The following is a 20,424-nucleotide window of genomic DNA, read 5'->3' as shown; positions in this document are numbered from 1 at the left end:
TCCGTGATGCCCAAACGTGGACTTCGAAGTTCGACTATACCTCCTGTTGATTTATACCGGTGATATTTTGCGATGTTGCCTTTAATTGTAGGGTAGGAACCTCATATGTTGTACAGATATCTAAGTAGTATCTCTACTACTCTTATGCATTGCTGTCTCATACTTCTTGATAAAGCTTGAGTTTACTTTCACTACCTCAAATCAATGAGAAAGGGTCTCCTATTTAACAACCTGACTACACAACCTGACTACTAGTGGTCAATAAGGACGTCATTTCAGCAGTTATTCAAGCTTAAAAGTAAGGTTGTGAATCATTCAGTTGTTCCTATTTAGGGACTGTAATATCACGTCCCTGGATACATCACCTTCTCTATCCAGTCCAAAACCAGCCATCGATATTCATCAGTTACTTCCAACAAAGAATAGAGCATCAAGGATATCCTCTCAGACCTCATTACACACTCAAAACAACAACAAAATGCATCTCCTCTCCCTCCTCCCCGTCATTCTCCTCCTCCACACCATCCAAGCCAAGATCCCCACCCCAGCCTGCACCCCACACAGCGATCACGAGACCTGCCTCCTCTACTGGCTAACCAACACCGGCACCAATACGCACCTCTACAACCCCTCCTCCTTCGAAGCCTGGGCCCACGCCACCATCTACTCTCCCGACTGCACGCCCTGGGGCGCCACCACCGACGGACTCGGCACCGACGTCCGCGTGCTCGCCTGGGGTCTCAGCCTCACCCAACCGCTGATCCTGAACTCGGCCGCTGTCCCAGGCCTCGGCTACGATACCCCGGTGTTCTCGTATGATGGCCAGACGTGGGGATATGAGGATTGCGAGTGTGCGGTCGCGCAGCTGGATCTGGGTACGCATATCTGCAGATGTCCGTTTAAGTGCGAGGATAGCGCGGTGATTGGGTAGAGGATTGTGAGAGCTGGGGTTAGGGGGGTGATGGCTTGGTATCGAAGGGAGAGTCAGCCAGTAGGGCGGGTTTTGGTTCTAGTTCTCTGAGGGATAGGGGCGTTGGGTTTGAGTGCTCGATTTGCTGATGTGCTGGAGATGGCTTGCTGGTATGCAGGAATCGGGACTGGCTTGGGTAGGCTTTGGATTTTGGACAAGTCATGCGTGGATTTCAAACTTGCTTGGTGCTTTCGTGTTTCTTGGGGTTGACTGCTCAGCTGAGTGACTGACTGACTGACTGACCTGTGACGACAGCATTTCCGCAATACAACATTGACGGTCCCCCTTTTCTCCGAAGCTCCGCATCCAGCATCTCGCAGTCCCCGATGCGAATCATAATGGTTATCCCACCCTCCCATATTCAATCCATTATAATACATCCCCACCACCTCTTGGCGAGGGACTTTCCGGAACTTTGTTGAAGCTTGGGTATAGGATGGAAAAGAAGTAGGGTTTGGTAGAATGAAGTGAGCGGATCTTGACGATGGAAGGTTTGCAAAATAACAACTGCTCTTCTCTTTTATTATTATCGGACACATCAGATTTGGTTTCCAGTTGGAAGAAAAGGCCTGTTCACGTTTCAAAGAAACCCTTTCCCCAGCAAAAATCAGCTCTGTCATTTCCAACCAGACGTCTATGATGTGCTAGAAGAAATTCCTACTTAATAATAGGGCATCAATATGTTCCTTTTAGTGGCCAGCGCGAGGATCATCACCAACCCCAAAATCCATCTCCAAATGACTCTGAAATTCCCGGTTCTTGCCAATATATCTCTCGCCACTCATTACCCAGCGACGATATATCTGTTGGAGGGAGAAAGTCCTCCGAAAGGTAATCATTTGACGGGAACAAGCCTGGTAAGAGACTCGCGTCTCCTTGCGTATCCTGGGTCGCCGCTCCACCTAGGTCAGAAGATGCGTGTGCTGCTTCGGCGAGGATATCGAGGTCGGATTTCTCTTGGTTGCGCTCTGCTCCTAAGCTTGCTGAAGCCTGCTCTTCCCCGACTGTGGAGGCGTTTGTTTCTTTAGTGCCCTCCATGTGTGGTGACAGTTCTGGATTCCGGATCTCTTTGCCAAGACGAATCCCGTGTTGGATATGAGAACTCTCTTCGAAGATGCGAAGGATTGAGTCGGCATTGACCCAGTACTCGGCGAGCTCTCGCAAGGAAAGGAGAGTTGAATCGAAGCGGCGAAGGGCGTTAATAGCCAAGATAGGATTCGAGAATCGCAGCTCCACACTAACTTGAAGCATAGCCGTAAACAGGGCGTTGATGTCTGATATCCAGAGATATTTGATACGGTCTTTCGTTCGCAAATCCTCGAATATATTTGCGATTGTGATGGCTGACACACTGCAGATATCAGAATCATTTGGGCCGTAGTCTTGCGGTTGCCTATAGGACTTTGGGTGTGGCCGATGGAGAAGTATCAAGAAGTTGTTGTATGTTAAATGCAAAGAAGCAGACCATAATGTCATTTCTGACGAGGCCATTTGGAGGGGCTGTGGCAGCGTGAGGCACCAATTTGCTAGTGACTCGTCGGCATTCATGAGGGCTGCCATGCGATCTTCTTGGCTCACTCGAAGACCAAAGCGTTCTCGTAGGACCTTAGAAATAAGGATGCAGAGCTCAGTTCGCTTGATGACATAGTCGATCTGAACATTGGGCCCGCAGCCTTCAAAATCTGATGCTTTCAGAGCTTGGACGTCGCATTCATCTAGGTTTCTTTGCAGAAAAGTCAGTCTATATTCAAGAATCACATGAAGGCTGCAACCTACATAGCTTGGGGACGTCCATAAGAAAGGGAGACCGTCACGTCAAATTGAACCAATATCCACCAGATCCTCCGCCATGTGCGCATATCACGGTATACCAACTTACTAGATCCCCCATCTCGGTGCATTCCCAGCCCAGTAGCAGTCCTTGCTGCAATCCCAACCCAGAACCATGCGTTGGCCCCAATATCTTCAATACCATCAGAATGCCAAGTTAGCAAGAGCGCGGCCTGCACAACAATATCCCGGTTCTTCTCCAGTCGTGCATCGAAAAGCATCTTCGCCCTCCGGAAGAATGCAGCTTTAAGCTTATCTCGATCGGGCCGCTCACAAGACACGTGTGCTCCGACAAGAAGAATGGCTTGCAGGACTAGAAGCGAAGGGGGATCAGACGGATTTTGACTTCGATACTGTGCCATAAATACTTCCTCGTCCACAATTGGGCATCCAGGGTTCACATGTTTAAAGTAGGCTTCTACCAACTCATCAGCGAGGGATTGCTCTGGAAGCATAAATGCTTCCCTAGGCATTCTCTCTGGTTCATGATGGATGAACTGCCGTGCAATCTCATCAGTAGGGACATGGTGAATAGTCTCATCACCACCATCTCGTTGACGGACAAGGAAGTTGATGTTCGAGACGTCCTTCCCTACATAAGTAATTCTGACTCCTCTTTGAATGGAATGTCGTCGAATATCATTTTGATCCATGAATTCAACCAAATTTTGATGAGCAAGAGACTCATACTCGGTTGTAAGTGGCCTATCATTGGTCCTTATCCCTGGGAATACAGGAGGGCCCGGACGACTTCCGTCTGAGGAAGCAGCTTGGACTGAAGCAGTATGATCTGGCGATCGCCGGCGAATTGGAACAAAACCATTGGATGGGCGGACGAAAGAGCGCTTCTTCTTTTCATGTTTACGACAGTTTTGCCGTTTGAAGACTATACAATTGGAGCAGGGAAACCCTCTCTTATGAGCGTCACATTTGACCTTTCGGTCGTGGCAGTTGACGCACGCAGCACGAACTAAATCATGATATCAGCCACAAGTTCTACAGAAAGAGATTCGCCGTACTTGTCTTCTTCTCGATTCCATTGCTCTGATTAGGATCGGGCATACTGTTGAGAGATAAGATTCCAGGCACACTCCAGCGTTCTTGGGAACCAGAAGATCATGGCGGAGAATATATGATATATCCCACTCTTGGCTGTGCAGTCTGTACTGCCAGAAGGAATTATCCTACAGCGCCACAATCCTCGTACAACATTCAAGTAAACATGTGAGGGCAAGAATTATAGGATATCAATGAAATCAAAGTAATGGGTTACTTGTCGAGGAGTTGAAGAGTAATAAAATGGGAAGACGTTGGAAAGGGGGTCGCGCTAACTGATTGATGGGAACACCCCGTTCCCCTGATTTAAAAGAGTCCACTCGCTAGGAGCAAACCTCCCACAACAACAACAGAAATGTCGAGTGACAAACACATTAGATCCGAGTCTAAGTTTACTCGATCTTTCTTATTTTCTCTGAGTTTTCTATAATTATAACCAGACTTGGCATTCTGGAGACTGCTGCAGAGACGGTGATACGTATCTTCTGCCGGCGAGTTTGACCAATCATCGAGACAGTTCTCAGCGAATCGCCGAACCGTGCCGACTGCATCGCCGGAAGGATTCTCTCGGGCCGTGAGACATGTATAGGTATATATAAAGGATCTGGTTTTCAAACGTGCTTTTGATTTCTTTCATCTTCACTCTCAAATACTCCTCACTGTTAATTTCGTTCCTTGATCCAAAATGCCAAAAGCCAACTCACCCCCACTTTCCCCAGAGCCAGAGCTCGACTTGAGCACAAAGGGACAAGTCAAGGACCCCTCAGCCCTGAGCAGCGCAGTAGAAGCTGCCAAGGCACGATTCCTTGAGAGGAACCCGATATCTGGCAAGTTGTTCGAGGAAGCCTCTCAATATCTACCTGGCGGGAACACAAGGACGCTCCTCTACACAGCCCCTTACCCAATATGCATGAAGAAAGGAGAAGCATATAAAGTATATGATGAAGACGGACACGAGTAAACGAACCCCGCCTCGTTTTCTTAAAGCAGATACTGAGAGAGTTCCAGATATACCGATTTCGTAGGAGAGCTCACTGCGGGACTGTATGGGCATTCGCACCCAGTGATCCAGAAGTGCCTCATCGACACGATAACCAACGTAGGTCTGAACCTCGGATCGACTATCGCGCAGGAAGCCGCGCACGCGAAGCTGATGTGCTCGCGTTTCCACCTCGACAAGGTGCGCTTCTGCAACTCGGGGACGGAAGCCAATATGCATGCCCTGGCCGGGGCACGCTACTTCACTGGGAAGCGGAAGGTGGTCGTCTTCTCAGGCGGCTATCACGGGGCTGTCTTCGGTTTCTGGGATGGCGTCCAGGAGAATGGTGTCGATAAGCATGAGTGGGTGATTGGGAGGTATAACGATGTCGAAGGCGCGAAGAAGCTCATCGAGCAGGACGACATCGCTGCTGTCCTAGTAGAAGGTATGCAAGGTGCAGGCGGCTGCATTCCAGGGACGCGAGAGTTCCTGCATCAGGTTCAAGAGAGCGCCAAAAAGGTACTGTAGAAGCCATTTCCCCCGTCCCCTTAGAACACCGTTCTTACGATTTGCAGGTCGGCGCATGTTTCATCCTCGACGAAGTGATGACCTCCCGTCTCAGCCCCTCCGGTCTACAGGCCATCCTTGGCCTCTCCCCCGATCTGACCACCTTCGGGAAATGGCTAGGCGGCGGCCTCGCATTTGGTGCTTTCGGCGGCCGGGAAGACATCATGGCCGTCTACGACCCGCGCTCTCCCTCCTCGCTCGCGCATTCAGGGACCTTCAACAACAACACGCTCGCCATGCACGCCGGCTTCACGGGACTCTCGGAGATCTGGAAACCCGAAGTGGCCATCGAGTTCAACGAGCTGGGAGACTCGTTCCGCGCGGATCTGCAGGCCGTGGCCAGAGGGACCAAGATGAGCGTCACGGGGAGAGGGACGCTGGTCGGGATCCATTTCTCGCAGGAGGGGACGACGGAGATTCCGTGCAGGGAGGCGATTGTCGAGGATTGGGACCTCAAGGATTTGTTCTTTATGGAGATGATGGAAGATGGATTTTGGCTCACGAGACGAGGTAGCATTGCGCTAATTCTGGGGACGCCGAAGAGTGAGCTGGATAGATTCGTTAAGAGTGTCGGGCAATTCTTGGAGAGGCACCAGAACCTGGTGACATTGGCAAAGTGAGTTGTAGTCATCTGCTTCATACAGATGTTTCATGAACAGGTCCAGAATAATATACTTATTGCTAAAACAATGATGATGTTTGAAATTACAGCGAATTCCTTGCTCTACTTCCGGACCAGAGTGAGCCTGAGGGTAGCCAGTAAGAACTCCATCTCTTTAGCTCCTTGATCCCATCTCTCAAAAGGCTTTACCCAGTTAATGGTACTTTTCCTTCATTTCTTTGACGCAACCTTTCTAAGATGACCCAAGACCCCTTTGCCAAGAGTCCTCTGCCACCGGAAGACGTCCGCGAGAATTATGAGATCTGCCTGCCAGCACTCTTGGCCCCTTTAAGCTCTCTCTTCTAACCTCCGATCCCTCCCCACTCTAGAAATCTGTCAGAGAGACCCTAATTTTTATCGTCCCCCGAATCCTAAGTTGCCAATTCGGTCAAATCCCCTCAAAGGCCCATCGTACCCCTATTAATCTCGTCCTAGCTTTCGTGGCACCTTTTAACAAATGTGGCTGTTCCCATTCGTCTCCCACATACTGTAAAGCTATCCTGCAGCAATCCAAACGTGAAAATCTGGTAATTGACTGTCACGAAAAGCTGCAAATGTCCAAAACTTCTTCAATCAACGCGATGAGGAATGAAAAGATCGCATCGGCCATCAACAAGAGCCAAGTGTTATGCTCTGAAATCCTCTTAGGAGTTACCGAGAAAAGCAGCAAAGCTAGCATAGCTGCAGGCCAAGTATGTTACACCATCGCCAATTGAATCTCGCAGCTTCATCGATCGCGTCTGCGTTCAACATACCAACCTGAAGCTCCTCAAGTTGTCGCCAAATTGTCATCATTCGCACCACAGGCCACCCTGGAATATCCCAATACCGGCTCACCAGTCCCAATTCGCTTGCTCGCGTAGTCTGCGTCTTCAGGGTCGCCAACTGCGTTTGCGTCAAGCCCGAAAGCGGAAACTTATGTGGACCACCGAAAAGCGCCGTGATTGAGGTGCTCGCATAATAAGAGTTGGAAATATTGTAGGCAGAGGAGAGATTGTTTAATGGTGCATCGAAGAAGATGCTACGGTAGGTAGAATTTGTGGACGTGGAGTTGAGAACGGAGCTGAAGGGGGTGTTTCCGGTTCCAACAACTGTTATAGGACCGGGAATGATGGATGTGCCGTTCCAAACAGTGAGCCATCCCTTCTCGCGAAGGGGGGTAAGCTGTTCCTGCACAGCATCGAAAGTGGCGGTGCCTTCAGTTTTCATGTCTATCATCATCACCAAAGTTCGGGATGGGTCAACGTCCCATACCCCCTTGATTGATGTGCTATTATTGGTTCCATTATCGGAGTTCTGATTATTCAGAATGGAAGTGAGAGGGTCGAGATAAAGGGAACGTAGGGTGCGGTTCGTACGGATTGAAGAATTGCTGTGTGCGACATATAGTTCTCCATTGATCAAGTGAACATCGGCTTCCACGCCAGTGACCCCATCAGATAGGGCTTCAAATAATGGCACTTGTCGCCAATAATCGTTGTGTGAATGTATTGCCTTTGGGATAATATCTCGACTGAAGTCCGGATACCATGAAGGTGGGGCTGGCGTAGCCGTACCGGGCTCTACCCAGGAAGATACTATCTTGCTGAGACCGGTGGTTGGCGGCTTCAGTGGATGAAAGCGTGCAATAAGAGCCAACAAGAGGCAGTAATATATTCTACAGTTTCTTGGTCAGAAAGGTTAACAGAATGGGACAGAGCTTGGTGTACATCACTGCGATAGTTGCAATTCCAATGACCGCTGAAAGCAGATAAGTCGTTCTCCTTCCAGGGGCCGATCTGATCCATGGCTTAGATACTTCCTCACTCCCCAAAGAAGATTTTCGGTAAGAAGGTAATCTCCAGCGGGAGGTTGACTTTTCAGATTGAGAGAATTGGCCGAGCCCTTCCTCCATCACCACTTCTGATACTTCAACTTCAGGGCCTGTTTTCGCTTTCATATGTGCCATAGCTCGCTGGGCCCGGACTCTTCTCATCCACTCCATGTCTCGAGATGATACAACCCGACTCTAGTTATTGCAGTCGTCCATCAAGGCCTCAGCAGGTCAAAAAATGCTAATAAAGAGGTATTGCTTAAAGGAACGAAGTATAAATTTGTAACGAATGAGACTTTTGCAAAGAGGAGTTGAAGTTCTCACCTAGAGATATTGCAGACGCCGCAAGAAATATGTTATTTCTTACCTAAGGTTTCTGGCCTACCTGGCTATATATACATCTATAAATATTCTCATCGGCGTTGAACGCACCTGCCCTGTGAATGTGGCCGGGCCGGCCATTGCATGTTGCGGTGTTTGTTGATGGTGTTGGTAGTGTTGGCGATGTTGGCGATGTTGGACTGGGGGCGAGAGGATTTGGAGTGGGACATCCTGAAGGATCCCAAGACAGGGCTGTGCATTGGGCTTGATCGCCTCAGGTGCAAGGTGGAACCAAGAACGAAACGAGCGATCTTTTGGTGTTTCGGTTTTGATCTTCGAATCGGATTTGATTCGTACCTCTGAACTGAACAAGCTTTGCTCTAGCAAGGGGCTGAGCCCGATACAATCCAGGGAGCCGGTAGGAAAGATACAAGCTTTTTTTAGACCCATTCAAAGCATCCAGGCCGCGCCATTATTCCACCAACATACTAACATTTCGCCTCGAGGACCCTTGATTGTTGGGCTGTTATGTTGCAATCGTATCTAATTCCTTCTATGCGATTTCTCACCTGAGAAGGGGAATCACTCCGCTCTACTCTGACTTACTACGTGGGGAAGGACGCATAGCCTTCCGAGCATTCCATAATGGATGAGCGCCTTGTTTTCCCACTCCAGCCGTATCTAATATTCATCCACTCATGATCATTCAGCTGCAATTCCCAAGCTTGGGCGTAGTAACTCGTTGGGGGATAGAAGCATGACCTTTTCCGCCCACGGCCTCTTGAACAAACGACTATAATTTGTGCTGTTTGGCGATATATCTGATAATACGATTCGATAACTGCCACTAATATCCAACGACATATCTCGGGGAAGTACGTTCGGCGGTTAGGGTCCGTCCAACCGCTCTTCTTGCGACAGTCGGGAGGCAAGTCTCCTGCGTCTATTCAGAGCCCTGATTGTGTAGTGCCAGCGGACGATTCGACCTCTGAGGGGGGTGTCGAGGAAGGGGTCGTAGGAAAATCGTTCGAGATCGTCGAAGCCCGAGCTTGGCTCAGTGCGAAACTGGGTTAGAAGACGTGTTGCAGACCGTGTAGCTTTGATTTAGAGGACTCGCAGGTCAGCACAGATAGATACACAAATACAAATTAGATTCCGCGAATACTCATGCTTGTTTATCGTATTCTAACTGGCCGGATGGAGCGTCAATGTGGAAGCATCAACCTATACAGTGTCTCCTCTGCCATTGTAACTGCGAATTGAGGGGGCTGGCTCGAAATAGTGAAGGAAGCGCGACGCCTGGAATTCTTGTCACGGGTGCGTCGCATCTTCTGTGATTCAGGTAGCGGATGCTGTAAGTCAAGATGTTCTGTCCAAATCCATCCGGGCGTTCTCATCATGGCGATGTATCGTTGCTGTTGTCAAGGAGGTGGATGTAAAATGTATGCCTCAGGACAACTAGACCGACATCCTCGCTGCCCAGGGCTTCCTCACGTCCTCCTTGTCCACATATCTTTTCCAAATATCGAGCAAGGTAAGTAGGTAAGTTGTATCCTCATAAACCCAATTGTTTCCCTTTGTCTCTCTTTGCGTACCTGTATATGCATACAGCTCCAGCTCCATCTCCTCTCTCCTTTATTTCTCATCCATAATCCATCATCCATCCACAAAGCTGCTGCCTGATTTCCGTTGGACATGCTATACGTCAGCCTGAGGTCTCGATGCTTGCAAGTTGCAACTTCTTATGATACTTATATCTGTGTATTGTCTTCATCTTCTTTCGCTCCTTCATACCCTCAAACGTGTTTTGGTGCTGTCCGCGACACTTCGCACAAGAGAACGCACTGTTGGTGGTGATCGTGTAGACAAGGCGACCATGAATGACCTCCACCCGCCCCCTCCCTACTCTGTGGAGGACCCCAATCGATCAAATACTGCTTTGCATGCTTTAACCTCGCAACACATCTTGGCTTCTACTTCCCTTATCAGCTCCAATGGGCATACGTGTACCAGCGGAAGACCCCCGGTTGCAACAACTTCTCCAGAGCTCAATAGCATGGCCTCGCCGGGAACGCACAGATTTGAAAGTGGTGATAACTGCGATCTGGAGAAGGCCGGATTTATCTCTGCATTCCCATACTTTGAGCTACGTTCCCACAGCAATCCAAGGCCTGCGAATACGCTCTACCATCGCGCTGTCATCGGCCCCGAGACCCGTCCTGCCGATCTGCCATATCCCGAACCAAGTGGCAACTGGTTACAGAGGAGTGTGGATGTCTTAGATTGGAAGACGTTTCTGAACCATCTGTTCCCTGAGCACAGTATCGAAAATCATGCTTCTAGTAGCGAGAAAGTGCTGAAGAGTAGGGTCGGTCTATCTTTCCCTGGACGTAACCTTGAAAGCAATAGCTCACGATCCCAGGGGGTCACACCTCTGCTGGGGACCTATTCTACGGGAGAGCAGAGCAAGCTGATGGATCCTTACGGCGATAATGGAGAGACAGATAGATTACGCCAGTTGAGACTTAATGCTGTGGCTATGGAATGGAATACCGGCTTCTTTGAACCTCGCGGTCTCAAAGTAGTTATCGATCTCAACAGCTCCAGTTTCTCCACTAGATCCCCAAACTCTCCTAGCTCAACCGGAGCAAGGCAACGCTACACAAGTGACTATCCTCAAAGGTCACCCCTTCCTGCTCGACCTAAGGACACCTTGCTTCATCAAGCAGTCGCTAAAGGAAGCAAATCGAAAGTCAAGGAAGCTCTAGAAAAAGAACTAGGAGATCTCGAGACGCCAAATCTGAAAGGAGAGACGGCTCTCTATCGGGCAGTGGTCCAAGGCGATAAAGCGATTGTTCGGATTTTGTTGGACAAGGGAGCAAACCCAGCTGCACGGCCTCCTCAATGTAGTAGCCCCCTTTATATTACTGTGAGCCGTGACAGGAAATCTATCCTCGAGATGCTGCTGGCACGGAGTACTAGGGAAGAAATCGAGGAGACCACTCCTACGGGTGAAACCGCCCTGTATCTCGCGGTAAAAAAGCGGCACAAATCATGTGTGGAATTACTTCTTGTCCATGGGGCGAATCCGAACTCCTGCCCTGCGGGTCAAGAGAGTATGTTAAACTTGGCAGTTTTAGCCAGTGAGACATCGATTGTCAAATTGCTTCTAGGGCATGGAGCGAATGTTGAAGAGAGAAACAAAGACGGCGACACTCCTTTATGTTGCTCCGTCAAGAAAGGCGAAAGTAGAATGGTAGCGGCTCTACTGAAATATGGAGCAACAGTAGCAGCTGGAAATCTCAAGGGTGAAGCACCTTTATCTATCGCCGTTTCTCGCGGAGAGACGTCCATAGTTACGTTGTTGCTAGCCCACAAGGAAATCGATGTCGAGGTTGAGAACGCGAAAGGGGAGACCCCGCTTTATACAGCAGTCACAAGAGGCGAAGTTTCAATGACTGTACTGCTTCTCAGCAAGGGGGCGAGTCCTACACATAGCCCTCCACATGCAGAGACAATGTTAAATTTGGCGGTTTCGAGGGGGAATCCCTCACTCACCCGCCTACTCTTGAATCATGTTGTCGATGTGGACGTGCCGAACAAAGCTGGAGAGACCCCGTTATTCAAGGCTGTGTCCAACGGTGATACCTCCACCGCGGCGCTGCTGGTGGGGAAAGGAGCTTCCGTCAACATCATGAGCCCTTCCGGCGAGACGGCTCTATACAAAGCTATATATAGGGGCGACACATCGATAACCTCACTACTATTATGCAACGGCGCCAACCCTGAAATACCCAGTCCGAGTGGAGAAACTCCTCTCTATCGAGCTGTACACAAAGGTGATATCTCGATGGTGTCATTGCTTCTCTGCCATGGCGCCAGCCCAGACACTCCCGCTCCTAGCGGAGAAACACCACTCTATCGTGCGGTTTGCCGGAATGAAAGTTCGTTAGTGCTGCTGTTACTGGCGAAAGGTGCGAATCCAGATACCGTCGGTGGAAATGCAGAGACAGCCTTACAGTATGCGGCGAGTAAGGGGAACAAGACCATGATACAAATATTATCGAGCCACACTCGGCAGAAACCGAGCTGAAGCTTTGAAGCTCGCAAACTCTCGATGTGTGTGTGTATGATTATGAACTATTTGTTCATACGGTTGTTTGCTCGATTCTTCTGTATAGTTCTGAGCGGGAGTTTAATCGGAATGATTTTGGGAATGAATTTGACTGTCCTGCAGGAGCGGTCCGACGGATGATTCCAGTGCGGAAAGTTTTAGCAGAGAAAGAGGGAAGTAGGAATCTGTGATGTATTACATGTAGGCACACTCATTCAATTATTTTAGTAAACCTACCGCCCCCGAACAGTACTTGAAATAGAAACTTGAATATGCAATACGCCTCAGAAATAAATAATGGAAGTACCTCTTCCAATGTCCAATCCCATCGTCTTGGAGGTTCAGGAATGTCAAACTGACTGCGCATGAAGGTCTCGTTCTTTTATTGACTATCTGATTGCATCCTCCTAAGTTCTTGAACATAAGGTACTTTTTCGAATATACTAACTTCCCTCCCCCCCACTGCTTTCCAGTGTCTCTTGACTAAACTATAGGAAGTGGTACGAACTAAGATATATATAGCTGATTCAATACTTGAACCCTGATATTTTCCCCGACATTTATACTGATACTGAATACTGGCTCAAAACCCTGCTCAAAATTGACTTTCATGGATAATTTCTAAGAAGCGGTAGTTACCCCAGTTTTGTCATTGTACGAGGTCAGCTTTTCGCTGTCATACGCAGATATGAAACATCCCGTTCGTAAATAAGGCCCGAGATTGACCCACAGCTGATCGTTTCCGCCGCTTCCTTACCCCATAATTTGTCTTTTCTATATTCTTCAGTATTTTCTCTATCCAAAGACCGTACTGTGATGAGTATAACTGCTATTTTCCCTCTGTATTTACTGCATATGGAGATAATAAACCTAGGAAGCTACTTTTTGTTCACATGGCATGCAAGCTCAGTACTATGACGATACGAACCTACCTGGCAGGAACTTTGTGTGGTAGCACCGAGTACATGTGTTCCATATCCTCGCATTTTAGCTGGAGAAGATCGCTCGGTGTCGCCGCCACGAACGAAGTTTCGTCTGACAGGCATAACGAGCAGAATGATGCGTCCAATAATCGATGATGAGGTTACAACATCGAAGATCCTTTTTCTGAAAAGCAAGTCTGCATCATAATCTTAAAGGTGAGGAGGGCTGTTCATTTAAGCGGCTTTGTTCCCTCCTCCCCCGGATTCCAAGCTCTGCAGATATTGTTCGTTTCATGCACACTCGCTCTATTGCAAGAAGTCAATCAATGCACATTCGTTTTCGAAGAACCTAGCAGCTATGAAGTACCTCGGTGTCATCTTGGCCACTGGCATGGCTACTGCCGTCTCAGCTCAATCCCAATGTGCTACTGTAGCTTCCTCAGTTCCAGCCTGCGGTGTGAGTATTACTTTGCCATCCGTCTGAGGCCCGCTGACTCTATTCCCAAGGCATCTTGTATCACATCTGCGGGATCCGCCGTCGGTTGCGCTGCCACCGACTACGCCTGCCAATGCAGCTCGTCAGCTTCGAGCGCTATCATGTCCAGAGCGGAAGCCTGCGTCCTTTCTGCCTGCGGAATCATTACAGGTCTTCAGGTCCAGAGCTCTGCTAATGCCGTCTGCTCTTGCGTAGCGACTGCGGTCGTTGCGAGCAGAACATCAGACTCAACATCAGATTCAACATCGACTTCAGCCCCTCATTCCTCCTCGTCCACTCCGGAATCATCAACTGCTTTGCCTGCCTCTACTAAATCGTCCTCGTCTGCTTCAGTCACCTCAGCAGTATCCACGACTGCGTCGGCTACTACCGATTCGAAGCCATCTTCATCTGTCAACCCTGGAGGACCAGTGATCAACACCACTGCCCCCATCCCATTCACTGGCGGGCAGAACATGCTCCAGCCAGCAATGGGCGTGGGAATCGCGGTTCTGACCATCTTTGGGGGACTTATCGCCTTGTTGTGAGACTGCGGTGACGATTTAAAAGCAGAAAATCATGGGCCGTTGGACAATGGGGAATGATTCGCGATGTGGGTGGTAATTGAAGCACACTGGTGGATCTGTGGGGTCTTGCTCGCCCTGGGGACGTCTGGAATCTTCATTTGTGTTTAATGCATTGAACTAGGACCACTGGTCTCTTACTATCATTCTGAACGGCAACTCAACTCGAAGATTTAATTGAATGCAGAGCGGAGGAAGATGTGCTGTAAGTCTGTAATAGTCGTTCTCGATCAATGCGAAAAGCATGGTTGTAGGCATAAGCAGACTAACTCGCCGAAGCTTGAACTCTCAAGACCAGTCAAGTTCTCCTGCAAAGCTCAACTGTAGCTGCTCGCTGTAAAGCTGCTCGCTGTAAAGCTGCTCGAGAATCACCGTGGCTTTGACAGTGAAATTGAGAAGACCAAGTTATTGGGATCGTAGTCACGGGACATCCGTGTGCTTACCTAAGCCTTAGGTAACCTAAGGTACCTAGGTACATATGGAATGTGAACCGGCATATCTAATCTCACGTGATAGCGCGCGACGCGTTTTAATTGCAAACCGAAATATCTTGTTGATCGACGTCTACAAACGCCATGATTCTCTCACCTCTTTCCAACTCCCAGCCCTATTCAATTTCTAATTCATTAGGGGATTCAATGAAGTCACTCACAGATCTCCAGGTTGCTCATGGTTAGTATTGATTGCGGGCTCTATATCTCATCCGCTTCATGCGCCCACCCGTCGTGGATAAGTGCAAACTTCAGTGTTTCCACTACAACCTCTTCTCTTTGTCCTCATCCCGTCTTGACCTTCTCCTAGCTACTCAGTCAACTGTTTAACTTTACTATTCTTTCTCTCCAGTCTAGTTGAGTGAGTATTTAACTTCCCTTTTGTCCCCCACTTATATATCTTTATACAATCGACTTCTATCCTTCTATCCTTCTATATCAATTATCCGCTTCACTTTCAGAACATCTTGCTAACAGAAACATATTGAATAGCAGGTTCGCTAAAGAAGAGTACAAAAGACTATAAGAGGAGACTTCAAGCTTGTGAAAGAGTGTGACCTACTTCTGTTTCTTCCAACCTCTGCCAACCTACATCCTCATCCCACATGCCACATACCTTTTTACCTGCCGCATTCTTCATCCTATCGAATACCTCTACCACGCCAGCGCATAACGCATCATTTCCTGCGTACTCCTACCAATCGTTCGATCTTAGTTGGCCTTTTGTCAAGACCTTTGCAGCTGGGTCGCGCAGCATATAACGGTGTTTTCGCCTGTCTATCTTTCGCATTACTCAACTCTATAGACTAGTTAGCAAAGGCTCTTCCAGCTTTGATTGAAGGATACTGATACTTCTTTAGCTCACGATGCTGCCCATTGCAGTGCGGACCGATAGTGCAGCTTTGGACTGGCGTACTACTCATCGTGCGAGGGAGCATGCCCTTCAGCGACCTTCGTCACGGAGATCGGGGTTTCAGCCATCCGTTGTAGGCGGCAATGCGTTGCAACAATCCCCATTACCTATGATCAAGCAGGAATACGAATGGAGCAAGGTCCCCGAGCTCGTAATTAGACTGCGGAAGTTGCCTCCTACCACTACTACTTACGACATTTATCGGAATTTTAAGAAGTATGGCACGATCGCCTTCATTGAATTATTTGAAGGCCGAAGTGGTACTCGCGATGGTTCTGGCAAGATCAGATTTTCTCCGCCTCCGAAGCACCCCTTTTGGACACAACTAGGGCCCGGGAATCTTCACGAGCTCATAGCTGAAGATGGCCACTCTAAGCATTTCTGTGTCGTGGAATTTGACGACAGGAACAAAAAACGGCTTTTCAAAATACAGAGTCCAATCAACAAGAGCGTCTTTTACGATGAGAAGATGAGACTCATCCCTGCGTCCCTGCACTTTGGCCTTATGCTAGGGCCAGAATCCTTGATGACCATGGAATCGATAAATGGTTCACCTGGAGATGAGTTGTCTTTCGTTGTTGACTTACTCCGAAACAGAATCATTGCTACCTTCCTAGTTGACTTCAAGGATCCCAGAAGCAAAGGAGATAGGCAATACGTCAGCAGATCTAAGATCTCAGAATATGACAGAAAAAACAAATACATGTTCCAGATCCCTTTTTCTCAGTTAAAGACGATTTATCGCGTGGATCTCAGCGATTCTAAAATTGCACTGGTCATATCCTTGGACAGCCCACCCTCATTCTTCCGCAAGAGGGAGGACGAGAAATCATGCCATTCAAATGAGAATCTGTTGTGGTCAGAATTTGATACCTGGTACAGACAGACAGATGTCGTCTATGATCCTTATCGCCTCACGAATGCCACCGTGACACTCCATAAAGAACGTCCAGTGATCGATATAGGTACGTCTTCTATCTTCTTGAAATAAGTTCTCTCTCACAAACATAGGTCGGTGGACAACGTACAAGTTTGTTTTCGACACAAGACAAAATGATTCAAGTGGCTACTTGAGAATTAAACAGGCTCTGCAAGATTTTAATATCGAAATTGTTACCCTGAATAGCCTTCATGAGATTCCTGCGCGGCCAGCCGAACTTTGGTCTTGGATCGACGACCCTTCGACGCCGCAGCATGCAGCTGCAGATCTCCGGTACCTAGAGACAGGAGATGGCCCAATATTTTTGCCGTTTGAAGTGCGTTATCAGCTGGAAGTGTGTATTTCAAGGGATATATTGAACGAACACAACATCACCAAAGCGTTCGTGAAAACCTTGTCAGAAATGGCATCCAAGGATCCTGCAAAGGCACGAAATATCCTTGAGTACGTTGCTGAGCAAGAAAAGCGCATTCACAATCCGATGTCTATCTTCGAAGACAAGGAAGCCCTTGCATTTTCCCCCAAAACCAAGATTCCTCACTATTGTGCTTATGTGCGGAAGGCTACGATCACACCAACCACGATCTATTTCAGCTCTCCTACTGTCGAGACCACAAATAGAGTTCTTAGGCATTATGCTCGAGAGAATGAGGATGGTCGCTTCCTTCGTGTACAATTCACAGATGAGATGGCCGAGGTTCGTCAATCCCTTTCTCATTTTTCCGCACTAGCTAACAGTCGCAGGGCCGAATTAATTCTTGTGCTGATAAACAAAGAAATGATGAACTCTTTACGAGAGTCTACAGGACTCTCTACAATGGCATCCGCATTGGAGACCGTCATTATCAGTTCTTAGCATTTGGTAACTCGCAGTTCCGAGAAAACGGGGCTTACTTCTTCTGTCCTACCGAGTATTTGTCTTGCGATGATATACGTCAATGGATGGGCAACTTTTCCCATATCAGAGTTGTCGCCAAATATGCTGCCCGGCTAGGTCAATGCTTCTCAACGACTCGAGCTATCCATGGACTGTCGGCGCCAGACATTGTGAAGATTCCAGACATTGAGAGAAATGGATACTGCTTCACAGACGGGGTTGGCAAGATTTCCTCCTTCCTCGCACAGATGATCACGGCTGAGCTTGGACTGCGTGTCAATACCGCCCCTTCCGCTTTTCAGTTCCGCCTTGGTGGATGCAAAGGCATTCTTGTCGTATCCCCTGATGCTAAGGATAAGGAAGTCCACATTCGAAAATCTCAACAGAAGTTCGTTGCAACATACAATGGCTTAGAAATTATTAGGTGGTCTCGCTTCTCTTGTGCGACACTCAATCGTCAGACAATTACCATATTGTCTTCCCTTGGCGTCCCTGACAGTGTCTTTATGAAGATGATGGTAGAGCAGCTTTCGAACTACCAGTCTGCCATGAGCGACCACGCTCTTGCACAAAGCCTATTATCCAAATATGTCGATGACAATCATATGACGATCAATATTGCGAGCATGATCAATAATGGATTTATGACACAGCGAGAGCCGTTCGTCCTATCTCTTCTTCATCTTTGGAGATCCTGGTCGATCAAGCTCCTTAAGGAGAAGGCCAAAATCATCGTTGAGAATGGAGCTTTTGTCTTGGGATGCGTCGACGAGACGGCGACCCTTAGAGGACATTCAAAGTCAACCGTTGCCCGTGGGGAGACTTATACTCAAGAATCCTTGCCACAGATTTTCATTCAAGTGCCATCTAAGGACGATCCAAACCACTACAACGTCATAGAGGGTATCTGCCTCGTTGGTCGAAATCCTTCGCTTCACCCTGGTGACCTACGAGTCGTTCAGGCCGTCAACGTCCCTGCTTTACACCATCTCCGTGATGTTGTTGTTTTCCCACAGACTGGCGATAGAGACGTGCCGAGTATGTGCTCGGGTGGCGATTTGGATGGAGATGATTACTTTGTTATCTGGGATAAGGAACTACAGCCCCCGGAGTGGAACTGTGACCCCATGAACTACTCGGCTCCTACTCCGAAAATGCAGAGCCAGCCGGTCAAGGTTACCGACTTGATGAAGTTCTTTGTCCGGTTCATGAAGAACGATGCTCTGCCCACTATTGCCCATGCCCATCTAGCTCAAGCGGACTACCTGACTAATAGTGTGAAGGATCCGAAATGTAAGATCTATCTTAACAGTAAACGATGAATTAGCTGACATATTCTAGGTCTTGAGCTAGCAGCTCTACATTCCAAGGCCGTTGATTACGTCAAGACCGGACAACCAGCAGAGATGCCAAAGCGGCTCAGACCTCGTAAGTGGCCTCACTTTATGGAGAAACGCTATAAGCCCAAAGACGCTACCTATCATTCCGAAAGCGTTCTGGGTCAACTCTACGACAGAGTCGAAACTGTAGACTTTGTTCCACAGTACGAAGAGCCTTTCGACAAGCGGATCTTGCGAGCGTACAAGTTGGACAATTCTCTTTTGAAATCTGCTCGTCAAATCAAATCGCAGTATGACACGGCCATGCGAAGAATTATGGCTCAGCAGGAGATCAAGACCGAATTCGAAGTCTGGTCAACCTTCGTACTCTCACGGCCACGAGTTGGTAGCGACTACAAAGTCCAGGAGGAAATGGCTAGAATCTCTGACGATCTGAAAAATCGATTCCGAGAAGTGTGCATCGACAGAGCTGGCGGCAAAGATTTCTCCGTGCTTGGACCCTTTGTTGCTGCTATGTATCGTGTCACAAAGGAAGAACTGGATATTGCACTTGCCGAATGCCGCACGACAAAGATAGTCGGAGGCCGTGAAGTTCCAAAACGCAAGATGGAGCCAAAATACATGCCGCTGATTTCTTTTCCATGGCTGTTTGAGAAGGATCTCGCTCGCATTGCCACTGGTATCGAGACAAGCGATGAATTGGACGTTCCAGGACTTCAACCACTGGTTCTTAAGGACAACACTCGACCCCGAAAGCGCGAGGCTAGCGGCCAAGCTGACTTTAACGATTTCATCCAGCAAGAAGATGGTTCTATAATCCATCGAGGAGAAGTTCTAGAACTATTTCGCCCAGACGTTGATTCGGAGGATGCTTCCGGTGGGAGTGACTTGGATGAAATGCGCAGCGAACCTTCAATGGGCATGGGTGATTCGGGCGAGGTTGTCCTAGCTCCTAGCTTTCAGCCACAAGCTGTCCCGGATCACCTCCTGAGTGGAACAGGAGTAGAAGATGTTGTCCCTCGGGTCAAATTAGATGGCCTTGTTGACCCGCGTGAGAATGCTCGGCTTGCTCATGAGTCAAGTATGACTAGCAACCCACCAATTCTGCAAAAACCGTCTCGTAGAGCATCTCCAATTGAGGACAAAGCCACAGCATCGGCAACGGCTGACGCGGCGGGCAATTCAATTGCTATCTCAGACGCGTTCCGAAACACAGACCATTCCGAGAACAACGGGTCTGAGCAGGAAGAAGAGATCGAAGAGGAAGTGGTGGACTTAGACGTACAGGAGACCGCGCTTGAGAAGCTTGCTCGAATGATGGCTTCTTAATCCACCACGCGGGGGTCCTGTCACTGCAAGGGAGGGCTTTTAGACTTTTCTTTTTCTTTGCATTATTCCGGAGTTACTAGTTGGGCATCGGGGGGTATGAACAAAAAAACTTTGGCTCGCATTGACTGGCATGGATCACATGGATGATTATTTCTAGATACCCAAAAGCGTTATTCACATAGATGATAGCACTGGATGGTCCCACAATTCGACAAATGCTCTTGCTTCCCACGTTCCTCGC

At 48.5% G+C, this 20,424-nt stretch overlaps 8 protein-coding genes across 8 annotated transcripts; 5 read left to right on the top strand and 3 right to left on the bottom strand.

The window, feature by feature from the left end:
- The first annotated feature begins 352 nt into the window (after positions 1-352).
- On the top strand, positions 353-1,098 carry M430DRAFT_44407 (hypothetical protein). The gene has a single exon (XM_024867700.1). It carries the CDS (start codon positions 479-481, stop codon positions 929-931), a length of 453 nt encoding a protein of 150 aa, XP_024718494.1. The 5' UTR covers positions 353-478; the 3' UTR covers positions 932-1,098.
- A 440-nt stretch (positions 1,099-1,538) lies between these two features.
- Positions 1,539-3,862, bottom strand: M430DRAFT_44406 (hypothetical protein; the record flags this gene model as incomplete). The annotated part of the gene is made up of 3 exons (XM_024867699.1): positions 1,539-2,693; positions 2,747-3,770; positions 3,820-3,862. 3 exons carry the CDS (start codon positions 3,860-3,862, stop codon positions 1,682-1,684), a joined length of 2,079 nt encoding a protein of 692 aa, XP_024718493.1. The 3' UTR covers positions 1,539-1,681.
- Positions 3,863-4,535: 673 nt separating this feature from the next.
- M430DRAFT_144781 (hypothetical protein) lies at positions 4,536-6,067 on the top strand. Its single transcript, XM_024862910.1, has 3 exons — positions 4,536-4,813; positions 4,865-5,354; positions 5,411-6,067. The coding sequence occupies exons 1-3, from the start codon at positions 4,542-4,544 to the stop codon at positions 6,020-6,022; spliced, it is 1,374 nt and encodes a 457-aa protein (XP_024718492.1). The 5' UTR covers positions 4,536-4,541; the 3' UTR covers positions 6,023-6,067.
- A 668-nt stretch (positions 6,068-6,735) lies between these two features.
- M430DRAFT_52791 (hypothetical protein) lies at positions 6,736-8,047 on the bottom strand (the record flags this gene model as incomplete). Its single annotated transcript, XM_024868327.1, has 2 exons — positions 6,736-7,668; positions 7,862-8,047. The coding sequence occupies 2 exons, from the start codon at positions 8,045-8,047 to the stop codon at positions 6,736-6,738; spliced, it is 1,119 nt and encodes a 372-aa protein (XP_024718491.1).
- Positions 8,048-8,186: 139 nt separating this feature from the next.
- M430DRAFT_171846 (hypothetical protein) lies at positions 8,187-8,866 on the bottom strand. The gene has a single exon (XM_024863617.1). It carries the CDS (start codon positions 8,645-8,647, stop codon positions 8,258-8,260), a length of 390 nt encoding a protein of 129 aa, XP_024718490.1. The 5' UTR covers positions 8,648-8,866; the 3' UTR covers positions 8,187-8,257.
- Positions 8,867-11,399: 2,533 nt separating this feature from the next.
- M430DRAFT_36608 (hypothetical protein) lies at positions 11,400-12,520 on the top strand. Its single transcript, XM_024866961.1, has one exon. It carries the CDS (start codon positions 11,451-11,453, stop codon positions 12,288-12,290), a length of 840 nt encoding a protein of 279 aa, XP_024718489.1. The 5' UTR covers positions 11,400-11,450; the 3' UTR covers positions 12,291-12,520.
- An 892-nt stretch (positions 12,521-13,412) lies between these two features.
- M430DRAFT_44402 (hypothetical protein) lies at positions 13,413-14,631 on the top strand. Its single transcript, XM_024867698.1, has 2 exons — positions 13,413-13,691; positions 13,742-14,631. The coding sequence occupies exons 1-2, from the start codon at positions 13,593-13,595 to the stop codon at positions 14,255-14,257; spliced, it is 615 nt and encodes a 204-aa protein (XP_024718488.1). The 5' UTR covers positions 13,413-13,592; the 3' UTR covers positions 14,258-14,631.
- A 1,769-nt stretch (positions 14,632-16,400) lies between these two features.
- On the top strand, positions 16,401-20,183 carry M430DRAFT_107553 (hypothetical protein; the record flags this gene model as incomplete). Its single annotated transcript, XM_024861162.1, has 4 exons — positions 16,401-16,662; positions 16,709-17,334; positions 17,382-18,807; positions 18,856-20,183. The coding sequence occupies 4 exons, from the start codon at positions 16,401-16,403 to the stop codon at positions 20,181-20,183; spliced, it is 3,642 nt and encodes a 1,213-aa protein (XP_024718487.1).
- Between the last annotated feature and the right edge of the window lie 241 nt (positions 20,184-20,424).

Source organism: Amorphotheca resinae (assembly GCF_003019875.1).
Source record: "Amorphotheca resinae ATCC 22711 unplaced genomic scaffold M430scaffold_10, whole genome shotgun sequence".
In the NCBI taxonomy this organism is placed as follows: Eukaryota; Fungi; Ascomycota; class Leotiomycetes; order Helotiales; family Amorphothecaceae; genus Amorphotheca; species Amorphotheca resinae.
The sequence above is the reverse complement of the archived record's forward strand: the minus strand, read 5'-3'. Positions and strand labels throughout refer to the sequence as shown.